The 24,510-nt window shown below is 38.5% G+C and overlaps 1 protein-coding gene across 7 annotated transcripts in view; it reads left to right on the top strand.

Annotated features, from left to right (window-relative positions):
• Window positions 1-24,510, top strand: part of GRID2 (glutamate ionotropic receptor delta type subunit 2) — a 672,274-nt gene that overhangs the window by 398,224 nt on the left and 249,540 nt on the right. For all 7 annotated transcript variants that reach the window (XR_002864118.2, XM_023925816.2, XM_086888568.1 and 4 more), the window contains one exon: window positions 10,714-10,919. Coding sequence is in view for 6 of the 7 variants with exons in the window: in XM_023925816.2 (XP_023781584.1) it covers window positions 10,714-10,919 (206 nt within the window). In the remaining variant the exon portion in view is untranslated. The remainder of the gene's footprint in view (window positions 1-10,713; window positions 10,920-24,510) is intronic.

Raw genomic sequence — 24,510 nt, 5'->3', positions numbered from 1 at the left:
TGCAGTCTCCTTGTATTCAGTGTGTTCTGTTCCTTTTGGTAAAACAAGTTAAGGCCTGTCCAGGACATGAAATCTGATTTTTTTAAAGAAAATTTAATACATGGTTATTAAAAGCATTCAGGAGCAATTCTGCACTTCTTCAAAGGCCATTAAAGACAGTCCTGTGGTGATAAAGAGTAGGTGGCATGAAATGCAGTAAAATTATGCGGTAGCTTGATGCCTTTCTCAAACTGGTATTAAAATTACTATCCACACAGTACGTAGAAGTCAAAGTTACTTAATTTAAGCAGCCAAATCAGCTCCTACTTGCTTCATTCTTAACTGCTCAGCCCAACATGTAGGATCACTGTGCAGAGGGTGTTGGTGCATCTCCTTCTCACAGTCAGATGTTGAGACTAGGAAGCTCCTCCTCTAGTATGAATTCCTCCTTAGGAACATCAGCACTCATTCAGTGAAGGCATTTTCAGACTGGACACTGTAAATGTTTAACTTATACCTCTGGAAATTGCAAAGTTTGGATTTGTAAAAAAGAAATCTGAAATCAGAAATCGCTGCCATCTGTAAATATTTTTGAGCAAGTTTGCCAAGTTATTAATCTTATGGTTTCAAGTTCAAAGTGAGCAAAATGGAGTTTGAAACAGCAAATCCTACCTTATCCACAGACTGCAACCTGACGGTGGCCAGTCCCCAAAAACCAACATGAAAAAGACAGACACATTTCACGGAACGAAATAGTGATTTGAGACCAGAATGTTTGAGCCCAGGTCATGTAAGCAGAGTGACTGAGCTGCAATCCCAACATATTGTTGGGTTTTATCTCTGTGGTGTATCAACAAGGGACAAGCTTTGGCAATTCGTGTTTTACTCTAGGGCAGTTTACAGCTCAGTGTATTTTCCAGGAAAAAATGTAGATACTTTTCTGAAGTAGTAAATTCTTTATGAAGAAACCAGTCAATCACTGCAAGAACATAGTTGTGAATTTTGTGCAATTTACAGTGTAGGTATCTCTGCATTTCTAAGATGAAAGACTGAAAGTCTAGATGTTTGAAAACATTTATTTTTAATGTTTTGTTGCTGCTAAAGTAGATAGAAAGATTCTGCAATTTTCCTCATGAAAGGCTGAGGGAATAAGATTTTTTTTCTGGAGAATTAATATTATCTTAATCCCAATACTTTTATTGTGATGATAGTAACATTTTAAAACCCTTCTGTATTTTATATTAAAAGAAAAAAATTCTTAACCCCACTTCTCTTTCCCAGTTTTTGGCTTAACGTTGTGTATTTCATCCCAGCATGCTTTTGATATGTAGCCATCTCTGGAGATCTTTGAAATATTTACTGATTCTAGAACTAAGATAACTTTCCTACATTTTTTTGACCTTCCTACTAATGTTGAAAATACTTGGCCATGGATATTTGCCATTCCCTTAGGTGACAATTTAATTTTAACTTCCGTAAAGAAGAGGGAAAAAAAGCAAGCATTAAGGCTATGAAGAGGATTTGCTCTGTGAGGCTGAAGGAGGCATTCCCATAGGAAAAAGAGGCTGAAGAAGCAATTATCAAGACTTGGCTGGAGCAGAAGGGAAGAGGTTAGCAGTAAGAAAGAGTTTAGTGGGCATGTGTCTTGAAAAATTTCCTCATGGATCTCCCTTCTTGCTCCTTTATCATATACCGGCGTTCAGATTATTTCTGCACAAGGAAAGGATGAAGGCAGTGGTGTGAGGTACCTGGCTAGCAGAAGGTGTCTCATGCTCAGTCTGAGAGAGGGTTTTGGAGAAAGAGACAAAATTGAATCTTAAGGAGAGAGCAGTGACATCTGTATTACTGGGGAGTTCAGCCTAAGTAAACAGGTCTGTGCAATATGAAGACAAAAGAGTATTATCTCCATCCCTACCCCAGAAAGGCAGTGGTTTTCAAATAAATTGAGTGTAATTCTGTAGAACTGGAGTGCTATTCTTTAAAAATCCCAGCAAAACAGGGATTGTACCTGGAACCTGAAAGGCTGAGCTGCTTGCAGAAAGGCTACCTGCTGTGTTTTAAGAGGGGTGATATTCTGAGATGGCCCATCTGTATGTATGGGCCTCAAATTCCCAGCATTTCCTTTAAAACCCACACAGAGTAAGTGATCCTGTGGACACTTTCCTGCACACACATTTTCTAGAAATAAATATGATGACCACTGACATAGAAGGGCTGGAAACCATAACATTTTCTAATAGTTTAAAGTTTTAATGCAAGTTTAATAAAGACTCATAAAAGAATCATGCTCTCTTTAATCGATTGCAAATGCTTATAATTACCCTGAGGCTGTTTTCAGCTGCTTGATGACTATAATATTCTCAAGTCTGTCTCCAGACAGTCTTAAAACTGTTTATTACTCATCTGGCTCTTTGCCAGCTTCCCATACTCATTTGCTTCACTCTGCCTCAATAAACATATAATTAATTCAAGCTTATTACTGAACTTTTTTTTTTTTCATTAGTATTTATTACGTCATTCAGATAAGGAAAGGAGCATTAATTTTCATCTGTCTAACTTTAGTGTATCAGGTGAGAACTTCTGTCTCACAACTTGCATTTGCTGATTGATGTTACCATTGCAAATTGAGTGTATCATTTGGGCATGATTCACCTTCTGAATTATTCTATAAAATTTCTCTAGTGGAAAAGTGGACATGCTTCTGCTTTTCAGCCACAGAACAGGAATGTATTGCAGGAATATAAGTGAATATGTAGCAATATAAGAGAGTGTTTGTCATCCCCTCATGTTACAGCCCTTAGGGAGGGGATGGGTGAAGCATTCAAAGGTTTCTCCTGACAGACCTGTGTTGTGTTAGTAATCTGGGGCCAAAATAAAACTGTTTTCTCCCAATATCTGTGCAGTGGGAAGACTCTGTAAATGAGGTGTTATTTTGAGTTTTTGCAGAGGTTCAAGATTTCATTTGTACATGCAGCCTGCATCAGAAGACCAGTAATTTATTTTAAGAATATTTGAATACCAGAAGCTTGTACTGATATCTGCCACTGTTTGCTAAATATTTTTCAACTCTCAGCACATTGTTCTATCTTCTCTGAAGTATTAAGTTTGTAAGTTTATATTTTGGCAACTAAATAAATTAACAGTAATCAAATGAGGAAACTTCTGAAGACAGTCATTTTTTTCAGGTTGAATTGAAGAAATTATTTCACCATTGGAAAAAAAAAACCCATGAATTTGGCATAGTAACATCATAAATGTCAATTAACATCATAAATTTAAAAGCAAACTTGTCTCTGAGAGTTTTAACCAGTCAAAAAAGAGGAAGTAGAGGGTCAGGAAAGAGCTAGAAAATATTTGTAACAGTATTCCTAAATCTTAGTTTATCAGCTTCACTTTTGTAGGTTATTTTCTTCACAGCATCAGTTCACCCATAAAATATTCCTGTTTCTATAATGTAAACTTTTAATCAACTGGCAGTATTTTTTACAAGGAGATTGATGCAGAGTCAGAGAACCGTTTGTCATAAGGAAATTTGTAACATACATGAATCATGGAACAGGTTGGGATGGAAGGGGCCTTAAGAACCATTTAGTTCCAATGCCCTGCCATGGGCAGCAACACCTCCACTAAACCATGTTTCTCAGAACCCCATCCAACCTGGCCTTGAACACCTCCAGGGATGGGACATCCACAACTCCTCTGGGGAACTTGTGGCAGTGCCTTACCACCTTCATAGTCAAGAATTCCTTCCTAATCTTTAACCTAAATCATCCCTCGTTTCTTTTGAGCTCATTACTCCCTCTCCTGTCACTATAGTTCCTGGGGCAGAGTCCCTCTCTGGCTCCCCAGAGCCCCCTTCAGGTACTGGAAGGTTGTTCTGAGGTCTCCACATAACCTTCTCTTTGGCAGGTTGAGCCCCAACTTTCTCAGCCTGTCAAATATTCACAAAGTGTTCAGATGCAAGGACACTCTCTTGCATCTCTGTGCATCCCTCGAAGGGGATGCACAGCTCCTCACACTTACGAGAACCAACTGGGAGTAGCAGTGACTTGCAGGAAGAGCTAGTGAATTGTACACACAGGCTTATTAATATATATATATATATATAGTTGCTATTTAATAAAGACTTTTTTCTACACAGAAATATAACGTTCTATTGTACAGGATTTACACATAATTTTTTAACTTTGGCATGATTGAAAGCACTAGGCAGGGAAAAGTCATTTTTTTGCAAGAGATTGTTTCACACAAAGACAACCCATAGAAGCCTTTTGGAAATCTCTGATGCAAACTGTAGTCATAAGGGAATTGAATGAAGAGATAGAAAGCAGGTTACACAGTCAAAAGTACATGGATAGAATATATTGCCATGTCAGCCTTCACAAGTGAAGCTGGTGATCACAATCTGACTTCCTTTCTATTTTTTGAGAAGCTACAGTAGCAACAGATACTCTGAAGAATTCTGGCTTCATTCTTATTTATCTTTTTTATTCTTTGCTTTTTTCCTCTTTCTTTGCAGTCAAAAAAAGGAAAAAAGAAACTCAAAGGAAGCAGCTTGTGTCAACCCTCAGTAAGGTTCAAATCTTGCAGGATTTAAAAGCTGCAAATGTTGATATCTTTCCCCCAACACTGATTCAGATGCTCGATACTGTCTGTATTGATTTTTCTTATTATATATGATAATGTGACACAAAAGTAGCTAATGGAAATGAAATTTCAACAAAGTTTAAAAATAGGGATTACATAGACATTTGTGCCAAAATAGTTTATGTCAAACAACAAAAATTGAAATCACTTGCTTATATTTCAATTTGAAATGGAAATACCTTCAAAAAAAAATAAAGGTATACAGTATAATTTTTTTTCAGTTTTCTCAGTGACACTTCTTCATTTTTCAGGGATACTAAAAATTTGAGACACTTTGTTGTCTTCTGGTTTTATGTGTAAAATTTCAGAAAATTGCAAACAAAGGGGGAAAAGACCCCATTTGTACCATTTAAAACAGTTCAGTTTCTCCTAAGATGTATCCCCATTTCTTAGGCTGCAGAAATTCTGATAATATAAAAGAGATTTTGGATGTAATAAAACATCTGGACTTGAATTTACTTCTCATGAGTTTGAACTACTGCTATATTCTCTGAAGTTAGATTATCCAGCTGAAATGGCTCAGGTAACTTGTTCGTTTCAGCTCTGAAATGATAATATGAAAGAGCTGCGATATTTTTTTTTAATCCATTTTAATTTGGAGGTTCAACAAATTACATATAAGATGATTAATGAGAGGGACTCCCACTGCTGTGAAAGTAAAATGAAGGACTGTTGCTGAATCATCCTGCTAAATTGTTGTTTTCCTCAGTCTGGATCTTAACCATGTTAATAGAGATCAACACGTGCACAGGAATGCAAACACTTTGCACAAGTCTTTTCACAGAGCAGGGGCACCATCAGAGTCCAGCTGAAGCTGCACACCTCCCTTGTGTACGGTGCATTACTGCAGTAAATAGTTGCTGTCATGTTAGCCAGCGTCATGGAAAGAAGAATCACTGTGGTAGACTTGTAAAGGTATTCTTGATATGCTTTTGAACAGTGTTATTTGTTATACAATGGCTTTTCTCATCATCTGTGCAAATAAAGTGGTCTTCTGTGCAAATCAGCCAGTGAATATTTATGACAGGCACGTTCACCTTTACCACCTCAGCTGAATCAGTTGGTATTTATCAGCCAGATACTCTGAGGAGAATGTTCTCAGATCTGAAGTGCCATCAGAGGGAGGATGAGCTAATGACTGTAAGCCAGGCTTGAGACAGCCAAAGTGCACAGTGAGTGCCTTGTAATGTAGGTGGAACACAATGATACAGGTAGATGGATTAATTTATTACCGTTAGTGAATAGTGACATCTTTCTCATCTCCTGATAATAGTGTAATCTGAAAATTTTTTTATGAACTTTGCATCTACTTGTTGATGTTTCTTTTTAATAAGGGTGTAAGAGGTACTTAGCTTAAGAGTTATTTAGTATTTGCTGTTCATTTTATTCAGCTTATAAAATCTTCACTGCATATGCATCCTGGTATTCCTGTATGAGATGCCTGAAAACCAGCATATTTTCTTCTAGGATGCCCTGCTATTGGGCTTTCTCCAAGATGGATTAGGGGACTTGCTTCCTCTGTATAAAACAGAGATGGCAAAGGAAATGTATGGGGGGCCAGAGAGCAAAAAAGTGAGATGAGATCTGGTCCCATGATTAAAAAAAGCTTTGTGCAAGAGCCACAGAATGTTCTGAGTTAAAAGGGACCAACACACTCATTAAAGTCTCACTCCCAGCCCTGCTCTGAGCAGCCCCAGAAGTCACACCATGTGCCTGATTTTTTCCATTGAATGGTTCTTATGGTTTATGATAGGTGAGGTCTGAGTGTTCCTGCTAGGCTGGTCATTTAAGAAGATTTAGACCCACAGTCTGTGAAGGGCACTTTTCTCTGAGCATTCTCTGTATTTAAGATACTCAACTGTTTCTTGTGCTTTCTTCGGTATCAAAAAGATTACTGAGTGAGAAGATGGTTGTGTGAGTTTATCCTTCATTTCCTAAATTCGTTTTTAGGTCAGAATCCATGGTAGCTGACACACTAATGACAAGTTTGGTGAAGCTGTCACCTGAATTCAGATGTCAGCTGGAGCAGTGCTATACTGAGTACATGCACTTGAATATATCAGCCAGGTCTGCAGAGCTTCAGAGGCTCTGGGCCTTGAGCTCTGCTCTGCAGGACGCTGTGCATGGCTGCAGCTGTGGCTGCTGGTGTGCCCAGTGTTGGACCTGCTGTGCACCACCAGTGCAGACCACAAGATCTCCCTGGAGATCTCTGCCTTGTGCCATGGTTACCTATGCCAGGGAAGGACTTGTCCAACAGAGGCCTTAATAAATTTTGCTTGCTTTGCTAATTAGCATTTCCAAACCAACTTTGCAGTCTCTGAAACTGAGCACAGTTTTGGCTATAAGGAGAATGTTTGGTAATGCTTCTTCTAAATCTCCAGCCCACTTTAAACCTATAGGTGTTGCTGGCTACAGAGGGGTACTCTGCTATTGTGCATTACATGTGTAGACTGGAAGTAATGGCTGGCCAGTAAAAAAACAGGAAATGTAATGCTAAATAATAGTGGCATTCAGCTGGGAAGGAGATGACAACTTTGTCTTTAGCACTGATATGTCTCCACATGCTAACTTTGGCTTTGATCACTAAAGATGATAATTAATACTGGTGATAATAGGAAAACTCTTCTGAATTTATGACAATGACTGTGTCTCATCAGATTTAAATAGAAAGTAGAAATGTGACTTCTGGCTGTGCAACAGGTTGTTTGGCTAGCAAATTCAGGGCAAGAAACACCTGTGTTCCAGACATGAACAGTCTTGTGTCTCCTCAGAAAAGCCATCTGTGCCACAGGTTGCTTGCCAGATTTTTCTGCAGAAGGAGTTTATCTATTAGAAAGATGATTCCACAGTTCAGTGTGGATATGTGCCACTTTCAGACAATCCACGCAGGAAAGATAATGCTGCCCATTCAGTGGCAGCATCTGTTCTTTGGCATACGCTTTGAATATGATCATTGCTAGTGACTCGCTGCTGAAATATGGGAAGTACCATCATGATTTAAATAACATTTAAATTGCAGAGTGTTTTCATGTGCTTTCTGCTGTTTCACAGGAGCAGGTGAGCACCACCAGTACCTCCATTCTGCTACTGGGTAAGCTGAGGTGTAACCAGAGTTTTTATTTATTTCCTGGCCATGTCTCTGTGTTGTACCAATGCCAAAGACAGAAGTAATGAAGAAGAAATAGGAATCCTGGTTTGGTACATTTTCCATTAGAATGGTGGTGTTTTCCTAGTAGAATATCACACAGATGCAATACAGTTGGCACCGTCACCTAATAAATGCAGAGAACAATACTGGATCTCTTTTGTCCCATCATTTAGTGAAAATTATATGTTTATTATATGTTTATATGCAGATCTTCATGGCAAAGAAAACCATTTGATCCTATAATCTGGCTTCTGGGTCAACACAGATTGTGCGGAATATCAGTCAATAACTCCAGTGTGTTTATAACTTCAGGTCAAGTGAAATGATGTTCTTGTTGTGAAAAGGGACCAATGAAACTTTGGTTGTTCCTGCTCACCCTGTTTTGGTGCCAGAAAAGATATCAATTCATGAGACAGAATTTAAGTCTTTAAAAAGGCTTTCATAGCCTAAGAAAATTTTCTTCCTGATATTTTGATAGTATATTTAAATCCCATCTACATGTGTCCCTTGTGCTTCAGTGATTTTTACTTCAACCAGTCAGTTTTACCCATTATATGATTTAATTAGTCTGATTCTGAGTAATCATCAGAGTGTGTGAGCCTCAGAAACTTTAGAATGAAGGGGTTAAAGCAGAAAGAAGTTATTTTATCTATCATTTGCATAAAACTAGACATATTTGTAGCACTTCAAATAATCTTGTTGGTATTTAAAGTGCCAAAAATTTCTAACATCTCTGATTAGATTGAATCTAATTTTCCTGATTTAGATATTAAATAGAAGCTGTAATTAGTATCTGATTCTCTTATGGAACTTTATTTTTAGGGCATGTGTGTATTTTATTCATGGTTAAACTATCCTACAAGTGTTTAGTAATACTGATATTTTGGCAGTGTCTGGAGAGTGAGGTTTTGGTGATGAATGTCTGAAATAGCCTAGATGCCTAAAATACCATTTCTTTCCAGTTCATGGTATTTTGGAGCTCTAGACAGAAGACCCAGCTTGCTGATTGTGATGGACTTCCAGGACTAAGCCTGTTGAATTATTCTTGTGTACTGTTTGATTCTAAGCTATTGCATGGCTAGTTCTTGATAATTTGAAGCATCTCAGTGAACTGGTGCTGGAGGAGGATGGCTGTCTGTAACATTCTCTAGTTAGCTTATCTCTGCTGGTGATGCAGGCAGAGCATTTTTTCTCGTGTAAGGGCTGAACTTGGTTTTCCTAATATTGTGCCTTAGATAAAATACTGTTTGTGGCACCCCCACCCTACCCCACCCCTAAAAAGACAAGGACACACAGGAAGTTGATAGGTCAAGAGAAAAGATCTGAGTAGCCAAGCTGTTGTGGAAGTGTAATTGGAAGCTTTCTCAACTATAAGAGGCCCCTTGCAGACACATAAGAAGCCTGTCACTTCAGGTCTGACCAGTCCCCTGGAAAATGAGTGATTGAGACAAGAAGAGAGGGAACTACAGTCCCTCAGAGACTGGATCTAAGACTATGCATCTAGGAGAGACCAGATTGAGTATTCCAATGGGAGAAATATTTTTTCTGGTGATTTTAACCACAAATGCCCTGCTAAACCTGAGGAAACCTTATTTTTTGAAGAAATGTTTCATCAGAAATTCCTGTTAATGTGGGGTTACTGATTTCCTTTCTTTTTCTCCTTTGCTTTTCCCATAGTGTGTGCTTCAGCTAGTGTCTGTTGTGTTGACTCTAAGGCTGTTTCTTTTTCCCTTAACTGAGAGCAGTTGGGTGTGTGGGAGGCTTGCATGCTGGTAGGGAAGGAAGGATGACCTGCTGAGTGTCCTCTGGGACAGCAGGTCAGAGTGACTGCTGGAGGGACGAGTTATGTTAGGGAACTGGTGGCTTAGATCCTGATAACAGGTTGAGACTGCAGTGGTGACTAGGGATAGTGAGGACTCAGTGAGGCTGAAGGGATTTTCCTCAGGTACAGAAAGCTCTGATCTGACTTGTGGAGTCATTGAATAATTTTAAGCATAAAGTTTGGAGTTAAAATCATTCAAAAGAGCAAAAGGAAAGAAAAAGTCAAGTCTTCTTGTGAAATTCAGTACTGGAAAAAGCACTTCCAAAGGCTTGGGTCAGCTAGAGGCAGCATAATAACTTGAGGAGTACCCAGACATTTCAGTTTGGTAGACTATAAACATATTACAAGCCTGGTAATAAACTCAGTCGACATTTTGCTGATCAAGTCTTCCTTTCTAAGTCATTCTTAAAGAGGGGTTTATCCTGAGTGAACCAGTTTGCTCCCAGAGGAGCAGTTTGCTGGGGAAAATTTACTAAACTCAGCCAGTGGCATCAGATGAGAGCAGGAAGTATCATTGCGACAACTGTACATCTGGTTTTTGTTTTGTTTCTGAAGGAAATAATAGTTATGAGGTTTAGAACAACATTAAGACTTTTTGATGTGTGAACAGCCCCAGCTTCACTTAGGTACATTAAGCTACGTAGCATGAATAATATAGTTTTGACAAAAACATTCTGTTTCACAAAAGAAAACAATCTGCTTCCTGCCTTTCTCCTCCTCAGTTGCCCTCCAACAACCCTTGCTTGGAGGAAGAATTGTGTGATGGTCACCATGGTCCCATTTCCCTATATGGATTTTAGTGTGAAAGTCCTTTAAGAAAGATGAGGATGAAGTGTGATGCTTGAATGGCCAAATTAGGAAAATTGCTAGATGTGTTTGTAGGTTTGTTTTCTAATGGCTGCTTTGGACAGTAGCTGTTGTGTGGCCATTCTTTCTTCTGTTTTAGCACTTTAAGAAGTGCAGTGAGCATAGGTTAGGAAGAGGTTTAATGAATATTAAGGGAAAACCTGTGGGGATCTACCTGACAAAATGTTTCTGTGAGATAAATTGAACAGCTACTTGTGTCTTTTTTTTCCACTTTCCAACTAACATCTTGTTTGCCTTCTGATTTTTCTAGATATCCGTGGAATACAAGAATTTTTAGACAAAGTGTCTCAACAGGGAATGGATGTAGCATTACAGAAAGTAGAAAACAACATCAATAAAATGATCACGGGGCTCTTTGCCACTATGAGAATAGAAGAACTGAACCGCTACCGGGACACCCTGAGACGTGCCATTCTCATAATGAACCCTTCCACAGCCAAATCATTCCTGACAGAGGTATGTATTTTAATAGAGGTTATCTTCCTCTTTTGCTGACCAAGACCACAGCAGTCTGCCAAAAGATTTAGTTTTTTTTATTTGACTTCATAATGGTAATCAAAAAAATGCAGGTAAGCCCCCCAAGTAAAAGTTTGAATATTCTCTATTCAAAGATCAGCATGCAAGGGTGTTTATTCATGTTCTTAAATGTGCATGTACATTTAAAGAGAGAGCAAGTAAAACCACATGAGCAAAAACATTTAGGAAATATGCAGAAGAATTACCCCTCAGGCTTCTCTTTGAAGCTCAAAGGTACTGTATTGCCATTGTGACTCCCACTAGTGACATATTTACAACTGAAACTTTTATTATTATTATTATTTAGAGAAATATATATAATACGTATTTGTGGATAAAATGTGTTTATCTAATTGCAATTTTGGGGTTTTTTTTACATAAAATGATGTTAGTAATGTTCTCTTATTTGCCACTGAGTAAGAATATATGAAAGATTTTATTTGCATGAAGAATTTGAGATGATAGATTAAAGTCATGTTTTCAAGCAATATGGACCAGATTTTCAAAAGGTTCTTAGGGATTTAGAGACAGAAGATATTGCATTTGACTATGAGTTATACAGTCTTTTTAAATGAGTGGCATGGTTCTTTATACATGGCACTGTGCTGTTTCAAATGTGGTTTTGTACGTATGTATATTCTTCATCATCAACCAAGACTTAAAAATCTCTGTTTTGTTTCATAGAAATACACATTCTATCTTAATAGATAATTAAAATAATTGCTCTTTGGATCTGTTTCTAACTTGCATTACTTTTCTTCTATACTTTGCTATTACCTTGGTCTTAAGAAATTCAAGCTTAAAACCTAGTTTGCATGAAAACTACTACATATCCAGTCTCAGGTGAATGCCTTTTAGGAACATTAGCTAGAAGTAGGCTTTCTTGGCTTTTTTTTCAAAATTTTGTTTGCCCTTGGTTTGTTTTGGCTGGGTGTTTCAATGTCCTTGTTACACAGTTGAAGCTTGCTAATTGTGAGTAATGAGGGTCTGCTGCTCTGTCTAAATGTGTGTAGTGCTTCATAAGGTTTAAAGAATTTGTGGACATGTTTAGATTGTTCTGCAGTGTTTTCATCACCCAAGTCACAAGCATTTAATTTTTTTGAAAAAGGCATTATGAGATATTTTGCATTGTGGCTTGGAAGAAGCATGGCTGGGGGCTCTAACTACTCTAACTCAGCAAAACAAAACTCCTGCATTGCTCTTACAGAGAAACACACTTTTTTTAAAGAGATGTATTTTATCATTTATTTTTACACACTTAGGCATAGTAACAAAGTTGTTGTCGTCTTTTGAAGTTATCATGTGTGTGTGTTGCCAAGAAGTAGCCAATTTACTTCAGTGCTCTTATTTTGGCACTGGCCACTCAATGAGTTAATGAGCTAATTCCAAAAATCAAAAGACCAGTAATAAAAAAAACTAAACCAAATCCTCTGTCCCTCTCCCTCCAAAAAGCTTAGTATCCTAAACACCAAAAAATTCCTGAAAAACAAGAGACTCCCAATGTTCCTCTTTTTCTGCAGTCTGTAAATCTACCAGGGAAGGTCATTATCTTCTTCTGCAACTGTGGTTCAAAGAGAGACTCTCACATCAGCTCCCTATTGCAGGTTTTTGCTAGGATAGCAGCATTTAATTGGAGCGTGATATGTGACTGGTAAACTGACAGCAGGAGCCTCTTAATAGGAAATGTTACTCAAACAGAAGTGTGATTATTGCCATAGCTTATTTGTGTTGGTGACAGGAAATGAAGTAAACAGGGGAGATCCAACACAGTCTTTCACAAGAAGTTTGCAGGGGTTGCTTTTCCAGAGGATATTAAAAACTGTTTTTTTGAGTCAAAGCAGCAGCTGTACTGTAGGGGCAAAAAAATTATAAAGCCCTATGGACTGCCAGTGGGCAAAGATATTCCTAAACAATTTAATGATCATGCTGATTCCAAAGCCTGTTCCTAGTGCATGATCAGTTCAGCTGCGAAATTCAGTGTTACCTAGTGGATTTAGTGTGTAAACCTTCTGAAGATAGTATGAAAAAAACTGCATATGCAGAAAGCCCTTGGGTTCTTTCTGCCCAGTAGAAGCTTTTAGCTGCCTAGCTAGATTCAGCTGTCTGCTTCTCTCCCCAGACCTCACATAATCTCTGCTGCTTGGTCCCTTCTTAGATGACTGCTCTGGCTGAACCCTGTCATTGTTTAGCTGAGAAGAGGGTTCATTCACTCTGCAACAGCTGTAGTAAGCGTGGTCTTGATTACTATGCAAGTAACAACTATTCCAGGGTAAACAGTCAGACACTGGCCTGTGTAAATAAGCAGTCTGTAAACTGGAGTTTGCTTGTGTAGAATTTATCTTTGTTCATACTCTTTGAAATTCTGTTTCAAATCTTTCTCTTTTAATTTTTTAAGCAGTATTGCTTTTTTATGTTAGGCACTTCTTTCTCTCCAGCTCTTCAATCTCTAGAGCTTGCAGAGATGAGATCTGTACTTATACACTTAATAAAATGGAGATTAAGAAGTAAATACACTTCTCTGGCTGTAGAAATAAAAGCCTACCTTCTCTTTAAACATTATGTATTAATTTGCCCTCCATACAGCATGGAAAGACAGGAAGCTTTGGGAGCAAGTGTCACAGCATTTCTCCTTACTGGGTGAAGTATTAATGTAAAGTGAGAGGGAGGGACCAGCCAGATTCGCAAATGTGCTTTGTTGCTTTGATCTTGGAGGAGCAGAAGGGAAAAAAAATTCTTCTGAGTGAAATTCACTGGAGCTAAGGAGTGCAGAGTTATGGAGCCAGCAGAGACTGGCACCTCTCCACACATGAGTCTGCGGCAGCATCTAGGAAAATACTTTGCCAGAGATATACTGGTGACTTCTTCAGGATTTTTTTGCTGCTGCAATTCTTCTCTACTCTCAAAGAGTTTCCCAGGTCCTACAGGTGAAGCAAAATATTCCCATGGAAACTTTTGCGATTACTAAATATGCTCCTGTCTTGCACAAAATTTGCTATACTATCTGATAGCACTGGTGATGGATGTGAACTGTGTGTCACTTTTTTGCTTTATACTTTGGGATGGGGATTTAATTTTTTTTTGTATGTGTTCTGATTCAGAATGACTGTGATGGATAGGAGAAGCCATATAAGGGAATAATAACATGTCCTTAAATGAGATGTCCTTGCCGGCTCAGCATGACCACAAAAATCAAGGGCTTCAAAAGTCAAGTGTGACAAGTCTGGGTAGGAGCAGGATCAGTCCAGGGAAGTCAGGTGACAACAGAGGCTCTGGGGATAACAGATCAAGTTTGAGAAAACTTTGGGAATCAATACTTTAGGACACAAGCCAGATGTCCTCCACTGGGCCAAAATGCTGTCAGTACATCTCTGCTTTCAGGCTTTTTTCTGTTTAGCTAAGGAAGCTGCCTTATAATTTGTGTGCAGAAATGTGAACGTGTTCTTCTGTATGATGACTCCAGGAGCTGGTAACAGGGCTACAAAATAGAGTTATGTATTAACATATTGAAAATTCAGTAATCCATGTGTGAAAGAGCCCTAGCATCAGCCAGGGATTTTGCTGGAGTTTTGACAGGCAAGTTCTGGAAGGCCTTGGTGTAGGTGCTGAAGACACTGCTGTCTTCAGCCTCCCCTCAAAGGAGGAATTACCAGCCAGCAACCTTAGCAGATGTGACTGTGTATCTTCCTGCCCCTTGCAAGGTCCCTTCTCGTTCCTCTGTTGCAGGGGTTACAAAGAGAGGTGAGAACACTTTTTAGCTGTGCCAACAAGATTCAGCAGTTTATCTGGGAAAATTTTCAGAGCATTGACAATGTGTATAAGCCAACGAAGCTCTTGAGGCTTGACAACCTCAAGCCATCAATGCAGTGAGCACTGACACTTCCCAGGTTGGAGAGTACTACTCTTCAACTCACTCTACACTATATGGTTTGTGTAAATTAAAATATTTACTATTTATTATTGCAAAGGTTCCACTCTGCAGCAAAATTGAAGTCGCTGAACCCCATCATGTCCAGACTTCAAGCATGCTGGAGATATTGGAAATGTCTACTGTTAAACATCTGTTAAAAGTTAAATTCATCTGCATGACAGAATAGGGTTATAATTATTGAAAAGGTATTCAACAGAATTAGCTGCTGCCAAATCTGAAAGTTACAGCAAATAGGTCCTATATGTTGGCCTGTGTGTATGTATTATGTTTATTGCCCTAACTTCTATAGATGCTGTTTTATTTTTCTATATTATTTTCAAAGAAAATTAAAATCCTGTAGCTTTCAGCATTAGTATAATCTACTACTCATGATTTTGAAAATAAATTTCCTTTTTTCTATCCCAGGCTAATGTGGGACAGTACTAAAATAAGATTATCTTGGATGAAAAGACACTACACTGCTACTTTCATGAATAAAAGAACTCCTTATAAATGAAATGGTAAAATATACAGGGAAAATAGAATGAAGCCTATAAATCAAGTACTGAAGAGATCTTGCCATGTGTGAGCAAGAAAAAAAATAAAGGAAAGAATGTTTAAGGAGCAAATGTAATTTAAATTGCCTCATGTAATTGAACTTTCAACATGCTTTTACTCATCGTTACTGTGGATAGAATGAGAAGTAACATTTATTCTGTGAAACAAGATTATTTCTGATAGCAAATGTCCTGGTTTTTATTATATTTGATTTTTGTCTCTCTGTTGAAAAAAATAGTTAATTTTAAATGTAATTATTTGAGAAATACATGGTTTTTTTATGTAGTGACATAGTTATTGTTTTACTAGGTATTAGATCTGATCATGAAGGAATCATGAATCATTTAGATCTAAAGACAGGGATCTGCTTTAGTGTTACATAGTGCTCTAACCAGGCTTATTTCTTTAAGTAACATATTTACTGAGAATTAGGAAAATTTATTCAACTTTTCCAAAATGTTAATTCAGCCTTTGTGTGTCCAAAGTTCATGGCAACTTAGTATTTTCTCTTTTTTTTTTTGTTTTTCTTTTTTATTCCCCCTTTTTAAAAAAATCTTATTTTGTGATGCTTTGGTCTTTTTATTTTACATATATGCTAAAGATGACTAGGACAAAAATTAGCTGTTTTGTTTTTCTATTCCTTTTTATTAATAAGGAAAGTGATTCTGTCTTTAGTCAAAAGCATGACATACAGATATGAGGTGAAGTGAATGAAGTTGAAAATAGAATTTAAGAATCTGATGCAACCACGTGCCAGTTCAACTGAAACCTGTAGTAAAAATTCAGATGGTTCCAGTGGGAACAGATGGCAGTGATTTTTGTTCAGGTGTGGACAGAAAAGACACGTAGCAGGGAGAGGTAGAAGACTCCAGACAAGAGTCAAGTCCACGTAATTCATATAATCTGATGAGTTTGAAGGTACCCACAAGGATCGTCAAGTCCAGCTCCTGGTCCTGCATGGGACGCCTGAGTCACACCATGTGCCCAAGCATGTTGTCTAAATGCATTTTGATCTCTGTCAGGCTGGTGCTGTGATCACTTCCCTGGGGATCCTATTTCAGTGCCCAAACACCTTCTCAGTGAAGAACTTTTTCCTGATATCCAACCTGATAACCAAACATCCCCTGACACAGCTTCAGGCCATTCCTTCAGGTCCTGTCATTGATGACCACAGAGAAGATATCAGTGCCTGCCCCTCCTGTTCCCCTCATGAGAAAGCTGTAGACTGCAGTGAGATCTCCCCTCAGTCTTCTCTCCAGGCTGAACAGACCAAGTGACCTCAGTCTCTCCTCATACGGCTGGTAACAACCCTTCATGATGTTCATAGCCCTCCTTTGGATGCTCTCTAATAGCTTAACACATTCTTCTATTTCTCTCTTGCATAGCTGATGCTGTGCCTGATGTCCCCCAGGACAAGGTTGGCCCTCCTGGCTGCCAGGGCACTGCTAACCCATGTTCAACTTGCCATCGACCAGGAGACCCCCAGGCCCCTTTCCACAGTGCTGCCTTCCATCATCTCATTCCCCACTCTGTCCATACATCCAGAACTGCCTTCCATCATCTCATTCCTCACTCTCTCCGTACATCCAGAACTGCCTTCCATCATCTCATTCCTCACTCTGTCCATACATCCAGAACTGCCTTCCATCATCTCATTCCCCACTCTCTCTGTACATCCAGAACTGCCTTCCATCATCTCATTCCCCACTCTCTCTGTACATCCAGAACTGCCTTCCATCATCTCATTCCCCACTCTCTCTGTACATCCAGAACTGCCTTCCATCATCTCATTCCCCACTCTCTCTGTACATCCAGAACTGCCTTCCATCATCTCATTCCCCACTCTCTCTGTACATCCAGAACTGCCTTCCATCATCTCATTCCCCACTCTCTCTGTACATCCAGAACTGCCTTCCATCATCTCATTCCCCACTCTCTCTGTACATCCAGAACTGCCTTCCATCATCTCATTCCCCACTCTCTCTGTACATCCAGAACTGCCTTCCATCATCTCATTCCCCACTCTCTCTGTACATCCAGAACTGCCTTCCATCATCTCATTCCCCACTCTCTCTGTACATCCAGAACTGCCTTCCATCATCTCATTCCTCACTCTCTCCATACATCCAGAACTGCCTTCCATCATCTCATTCCCCACTCTCTCTGTACATCCAGAATTGCCCCACCCCAGGTGTGGAATGTGGCACTTTCCCTGATTGAACTTCACATGGTTGGTGGTTGCCCAGCCTTCTAATTCATCAAGGTCTCTACGCAGGGCCTCCCTAGCTTTGAGGGAGCCAACAGCTCCTGCCAGGTTTGTATCGTCTGTGAACTTACCTAGCATCCCTTCCAGTGCTGTGTCCAAGTCATTCATGAAGATATTGAAGAGTCCAGGGCCTGAGCTGGAGCCCTGTGGAACCCCACTGGCTACAGGTCACCAGTCTGATGTCACCCTGTAGTCCCTGTAAGCCTTTGTGCCCAACTGATGAGCCAGTTGCTCACCCATCCCATGATGTGTTTATCCAGCTGAGTGCTGGACAATTTGTCCTGGATACTGTGAGAGACAGTGTTGAAAGCTTTACTGAAATCTAAAAAGGTTGGCTTGCCTTGATGTGTGTGCCATAGGCTACCAGTCCCAAGTATGTTCAGGAACAGGCATCAGATTTGGGTTAGGAAAGCTGGATTTTCTTCTTCTGCTATGTGTGTGTCTGCATAACTGTGTGCAGTGTATATGAGCTAAAAAGTAACATTCCTTTGTGTACATACAGTCATTTTCTGCAACAATAAAAGAATATTCGTCTGCCACCGAAAACCCATAGTTTTATGTTTTCAAATTAACTCTACTACCCAAACAGTTTCTTCTTGTCAAAGTAAAATGGAGAGTGGATGAGCAAAGATTTGCTCAGTTTAATCTGGCAGTTGAACTGATACACTGATGGACTGGAAAAATACGCAGGTCTCATGAGAAGCCTGATGGATTTCCAGTTAGGCTGAGGAGTGATTTGATGATTTGTCACATGTATAAGTACATTACAATTTTCTATGCCATGCTGAATGTGGTAGCTGGTTGGTATTTTCCCATAAAGTAATGAAAGAGCAATTCTTTATCACATTTATTTACACATGATGCATATGATGCATCAGATATGCAGTATAATTTGCTTCAGACATTTTCAGTATTGTCTTTGTCAAAGTTTATTCATGATCGCTGGGAATTTTTAAACAATCCTATTTACATAAAACAAGTCTGAAGTCTCTAAAGGCAAGAATTGTTTAGGCAGTTCTCTTTCAGAGGGCAGTGATGAAAGGGAAGAATTGTCAGCAAACATATGAACGTACTGCTATTTTTATCTTCTTTTCCTAAAATTTTATCACGTGTTTATCACGTTGATTGGATTTTATCTAGGAGTGATGGTCTTTAGAGGCCAAAATCAGATTTTTCAGTCAGTGACTGTTTGCTCCTTTATTTTTCTTATAAGTAAGCTGAGTGCTCTCATCTTTGAGGTCATCTTTTTCACCTTAGTGTTTGAGCTTTTAGACCTGCCCTTTCCTGGAGAGCATATTTGCCTTTTTTGAGTCCATTCTCTTCACTATTGTTTGCAGTGGGATAAATCCTATTCAGTGTACTCCACTGTAATCTGTTATTGTTGTTAATTACAATGTTGAAAAATGTATCCTTTTTTTCCCTTCTTTCTCCGTCATTAAGCACGGAATTCATAGCTGCAAACTGAAATACAGACTTAAAGGATTTTTTTTATTTTGTAGGCTCTTCTGAATCTCTAGTAAAAGGATGTTCAAAATGTTGGACCACTTGAACCATCCTTTAAGTGGTCTCCCTGACTTTTTTTTTTTTAACCTGCAAGAAGGGGTCTTGGAGGATTTTAGAATTTACCTTTCAGTGGAAATCTGAAAAAATTCCTGGTTTGCTGTGTAGTACAATTCTTTTCCTTTTTATGCTCTTGCATCCTGGAATATAGGCCATCCAGCTGATGGCTGAATGACTGGATGAGAAAATGATTGGGTTTTTTACTATGAATAGAGTGATGTTGGCTTCGATTTTATATGCACTTGCTTACCATAAGATGAAAGTTCGAGGATAAAACATTTTAGTTACAAAACAATGAAAAAGAAAAGTCTCAGTGGTAAAATAAATCAGCTTCAAAGGGATTTGTATCATTTGCATCATTACTGAAACTGCAACCTGAAGCAATCCTTCCTGTTTGTGTGTTTTCAGGCACAGTAAGATTGAGTTTTGCAGCATAGCGTTTGCCTTCTTGGGACAGAATGCAGTACTTGCTGTAGCCAAGGTCATTTATTTTGGTGTCTAAAATGAAGCAAAAACATTCTGGGAAATCTATCCCAACACAGAGGGTCTACACTTAGAAGAACAGGAGCTGGGGGCTATTTGCAGGTCCTTTACACTGATATGAAGTATAGAACTAAGGCTGTGCCTTTGCATTACTGAAAGGTAAGGCTCAGTATCAGTAGCCTGGAGCTCAGCTGGCACATTTATGTTAGCTGTGAAGGTTTGGAATTTTTTTTTTATTAAGGTTGCTGATAACAGCAGCTGAGGAGAAGCAGCATATATTTATCCTTCAATCAGCCATGCCTCACATGTGAAATGTCAGGCAAAAGCCTGACTGATGTTACAAATCTGGTAATACCAATATACCTTGTGAAGTGTACCACGGTTCTCTAGGCTTTTACACCCTCAGTGTGGTGTTGGTGGCATAAGGAGACACTCAGTGAAGTGCGAGTGCAAAGCCAGTGTATACCAGAGCACTTTTGGGATTTACAGCATAAGAAAGCCACAGCTTGTCTCTGCATTTTAATTCTTTCAGTATTCATTCTGGCTATATGGTGTTTAGTGATGTGGCCTGTATTACAGATATTACAGATATTATTACAGATATTATACAGAAATATTCACATGGTGCTGGTTTCTATCCTGTGTCACACTGTAGCACAATTGTGAGATACATACCAGGTCTACCTCTCTAGCGACAACAACAAAGTTGTAGTGTATTATTTTTTTATAAAAACAAAACTTATTTTGTTGATAAAACATACTCACATTCATTATAGAGGTGTATGCAGGACAACATGACTATAATCAATTTGTGTCTTGTTGTCAATATTGTGTGTCTTGTTACAGATATTTACACTACTAGAATTTGGGTGGATATATAATATATTTTTTTATCTTGGATATAATAAAATAAGAAAGAAACCCCACCACTGTATGTAAACTCTGACCAGTATTTTGTATTGGAAACAAGAGTTAAACTGCTAGTGTGTTTGAGAGAAAAGGGGAGCTTTAGTGATTAAGTACTGAGTAGAAGATGTATTATGTACTTTATGAGAATCTCGTAATATTTGCTGTTATGCAAACAAATGTTTGGTTATGCTTTCCTATAATTGCTTTCTGTTTCTCTACATGGCTTTCAAAGACTCAGTAATTGACATCCTCTTCTTTGGGATCTTGCTGGGTATGCTGTTTCTGGACTAAAACAAATAACTGAGGGGCTGACCTCCCATGATCTTCAAATATGTAATAATTATTTTCTTCTTCAATTTGTGTTGGCTATTCTTTGTTCTGCTTTCTTAAATTGCTATCATACTTAATTATATTCTCCTGTTGTCATACCAGCAATTTTAATTGGATGTGATAGTCTTAGTTACTGCTTATCCTTCCTCTCTGCTTTTATAGCCTCACTATAAACATCTCTGTTGTGTTCCTCTTGAGAGACAAATGTCTTCCTAAGGAGAGTAAATTGCTTCAACCAGCCAAACAGAGTAAATAAATTTAAAAAAAAAAAAAAAAAAAGCAAGAAAGCACATTAATGCAAAAAAGCTATTACATACACATTGGTTGAGACAGTCAGTGTATTAAAGTGTGTATTTTTGTCATAACTGAAGGTGGCTGATTCTTGTAAGTGTTATAAAAAGCCCACTCTGAACATCTGCAAAACTAATATGCAGTTGGCTGCCATGAGATGAGTGTCTCTTTGAAATAAAATGACAGCTAGAGACGATTAGCTTATAGTGGAGATATGATCTGACAAAACTATTTCTAATCCAATTCTTTCTCCAAAGTGATGTTGCCTGATTGGCAGAACTGTTCTGCCTCCTTCCTTCTCACCAGAAAATAGAGGTATAATCAGTGTATTAGCTTGCCTTGGTTTCCAGAAAATAGAACTGATTTCCTAGCTACTGTGAAAATTCAATGTTGAAAGTTTCTAACCCCAAAACACAATAAATTTACTCACAATCAATTATTATATAATTTGTTTTATCTTTCAATTAAACTGAAATGAAAACTAATAGCCATTATTTCTTCTGTTCTAATAATGTTCCCTATGACACTGAAGAAGCTCTCAGTGTCTGAAGCACTCATTAGTTTGTCTGAAGTAAAGGTTGAAGTTTATACCCTATCACTCCTTTCACAGAGTTTGCTGAGAGTTTTCTTGTGGAATTTTGCTAAGCAAGGTATCCCGTGTTTTTCTCCTTTTTTTTCAGTTTGTGTGTGGTAGTTTTATTATGGCTGTAATGCTTTTGCCAAGCATATTTGTAATACTTGTGTCAAAATAAATTTTTCCTTTAATATTTGATCAACCAGATTGGATAAGTATCTATAAATAGATTAATAGCACATTAATAAAAATGCTCAGTCTGCCATTAGAAACAATGGCTACAATGACAGGTACCTGATTCAGGTTACTTTTGCAGACACTTCAAAATCAACAGTAATATTTTTGAAGCCTGCTTTAAGATAATTTATTCTATTTTGGAAGCACTTAGCCAACTGTAGCTGATTTTATGGTTTCTACAGAGTTTCAGCAGGATTTGGGAACTGCTGATGTCAAGAGCTAATTTTAGATTTGCACATTATAAGTTTCTCACCTCCCCACATAATTTTTCCCTAGTTAGGACTTCTGTTATTTAGCTTATTTATAAATAATTTTTAAAGATTTGGGGGTTTTTTGTACCTGATGTTCTTATTTCAAATAGAATGTTAAATAGCGCTGCAATTCATCTCAGAATTTCCATAAACGAAGGTAGCAGCTGCTTCTGCTCATTGAGAATAGGTGTAAAAGGTATCACTTTGAGTTTGTAAAAATGTGTTTTCTACTAGTTTCTGGTGTCATCCATAGCAAGAGCCCTCTCTTTAATAAGAGCCCTGTGCTTCCTTGGGGGCTCTGCTTATTTTGTCTCTTCTTACAAGTGACTAGGCAGTCGTGCTGAGAAGGACTTGGGGGTGCTGAAGAAGGAGAGGTTGGACATGACCCAGCCATGTGCATTCACAACCCAGGAATGGCCACACACCCAGCTGTGGATGCTCCCTCTTTGGAAGCATTCAGAGCCAGGCTGGATGGGGCTCTGAGCAGCTTGGTCTGGTGAAAGGTGTCCCTGTTCATGGCAGGGGAGTTGGAACTAGATGGTCTTTAAGGACCCTTCCAACCCTAACCATTCTGTGAATTGCTGAGGAAGGGAATCAACATTAGTTTTTAGATGGAGAAATATTTTGATCTTACAGAAGGTCCCGTATTTCAGAGCAAATAAAGAATCACAGATGGGATCAGGTTGGAAGGAACCACTAGAGGTTATCTAGTCCAACCTCCCTGGTCAATCAAAGTCCATTCAGGATTGTGTCCAGATGGCTTCTGACTATCTGCAGAGAGGGAGACTCCACAACCTCTCCAGGCAACCTATTCCAGGGTTCATCCACCCTCACAGTAAAAAAATTCTTTGTCATGTTCAACAAGGAGCAGTAGGAGTTTATGCTGTCAACACAAATTAATTTAAGAAATAGTTGCTACACATGAACACTAGAGGAGGAAAAGGAAATTAGCAAGATCATAGTATTGACCTGCTGTGTTAAAAGATGAAAGTAATCTGTTTTGTTTGGTCTCTTGTTCTTTATCTGGCTTCTGAGCCAGTATTACTTAGGTGTTAGATGGACACAAATTCAAAGGAGATTAAATGAAGAGATAGATTTTTGTCAAGCTGCTTTAGGAACTCAGTAAACGAAGTTGCCTTTATTAAAGAGTGCTTTGCAGAAGACATTCATTTAGTTAAAAAGGCACCAAGAGCAAAGTCTCCTTTTAACCCATCCTCAGGTAGTTAGAGACAGGCCAAAAGTCCCTCAGTCAGGGCCTTAGCTTTGGGAAGTAGACTGATTCTCATCAAGGGACTGGACATTTTTTAGTGGGACTTAGAGTGGAAAAATTTCCATAGGTTATTGCATATGTTGTTCACCTTTTTTTGCATTGAACAAGAAATGAGGTGTGCTGGGGGGAAAGCAGAGGAAGGAAAAAGGGAAGGGGATGATTCAAGTTTTCTCTAGATTCAATTAAGCAATGATGAAAGTACCTTCCTTCAAACTCTAATTTATACAGAGACCAGCAAAAATAACATGCTTGGCATTTTTAAATGCTCTGAGAAATGAAAGCTTTTCATGTGCAATATCCTTAAAACATTTTAATTTCCTGGAGATGTATGTTGTATTTTCCTCTCTCAAGAAAATTTTAAAGGAAAATTTTCCTCTCTCAAGAGATAGTGGCTGTTGGGTCTACAGAATACCTGTTTTATATCCCCTGTTAATTCTTTGGTTCAGCCTCACAGTAGTGATGTAAATGTGGATCTGATCTATGCTTCTTTGATTTTTATGGTTTTTTAACAGTTTGTCTTAATTCAAGGGGTGGGGGGTGGGGAAGTTAATAGTCATATAATCAAACAATGTTTTATTAATATACTATTTCACATATATTTATCTAACACATGTCTAAGCCAGAAATCATGCTTGTAGAACAGAAATCAGACCAGTAGTATGCTACTTCTGGAATCAGTATTTAAAGCCTGTGGTTTCTATTCTGTAAATTACTTAAATGTTAGTAAAACTTCATTGGCTTTAAGATATCAGATCCTGACTGAAGCCAACTAAGAGGTTTTTTTCCATCAAAACTTTTCCATTTTCTTATGGTCTGTGCTTCTGAGATAGGCAGGCAGATTACCTGAGGGCCTAGACTCCGTAACATATTTCATACAATTTCAAAGCTCTCGTTC

The sequence above is a fragment of the Cyanistes caeruleus genome, chromosome 5 (genome assembly GCF_971803275.1).
Source record: "Cyanistes caeruleus chromosome 5, bCyaCae1.hap1.1, whole genome shotgun sequence".
Lineage (NCBI taxonomy): Eukaryota > Metazoa > Chordata > Aves > Passeriformes > Paridae > Cyanistes > Cyanistes caeruleus.
This window is presented reverse-complemented; position numbering and strand designations above follow the sequence as displayed.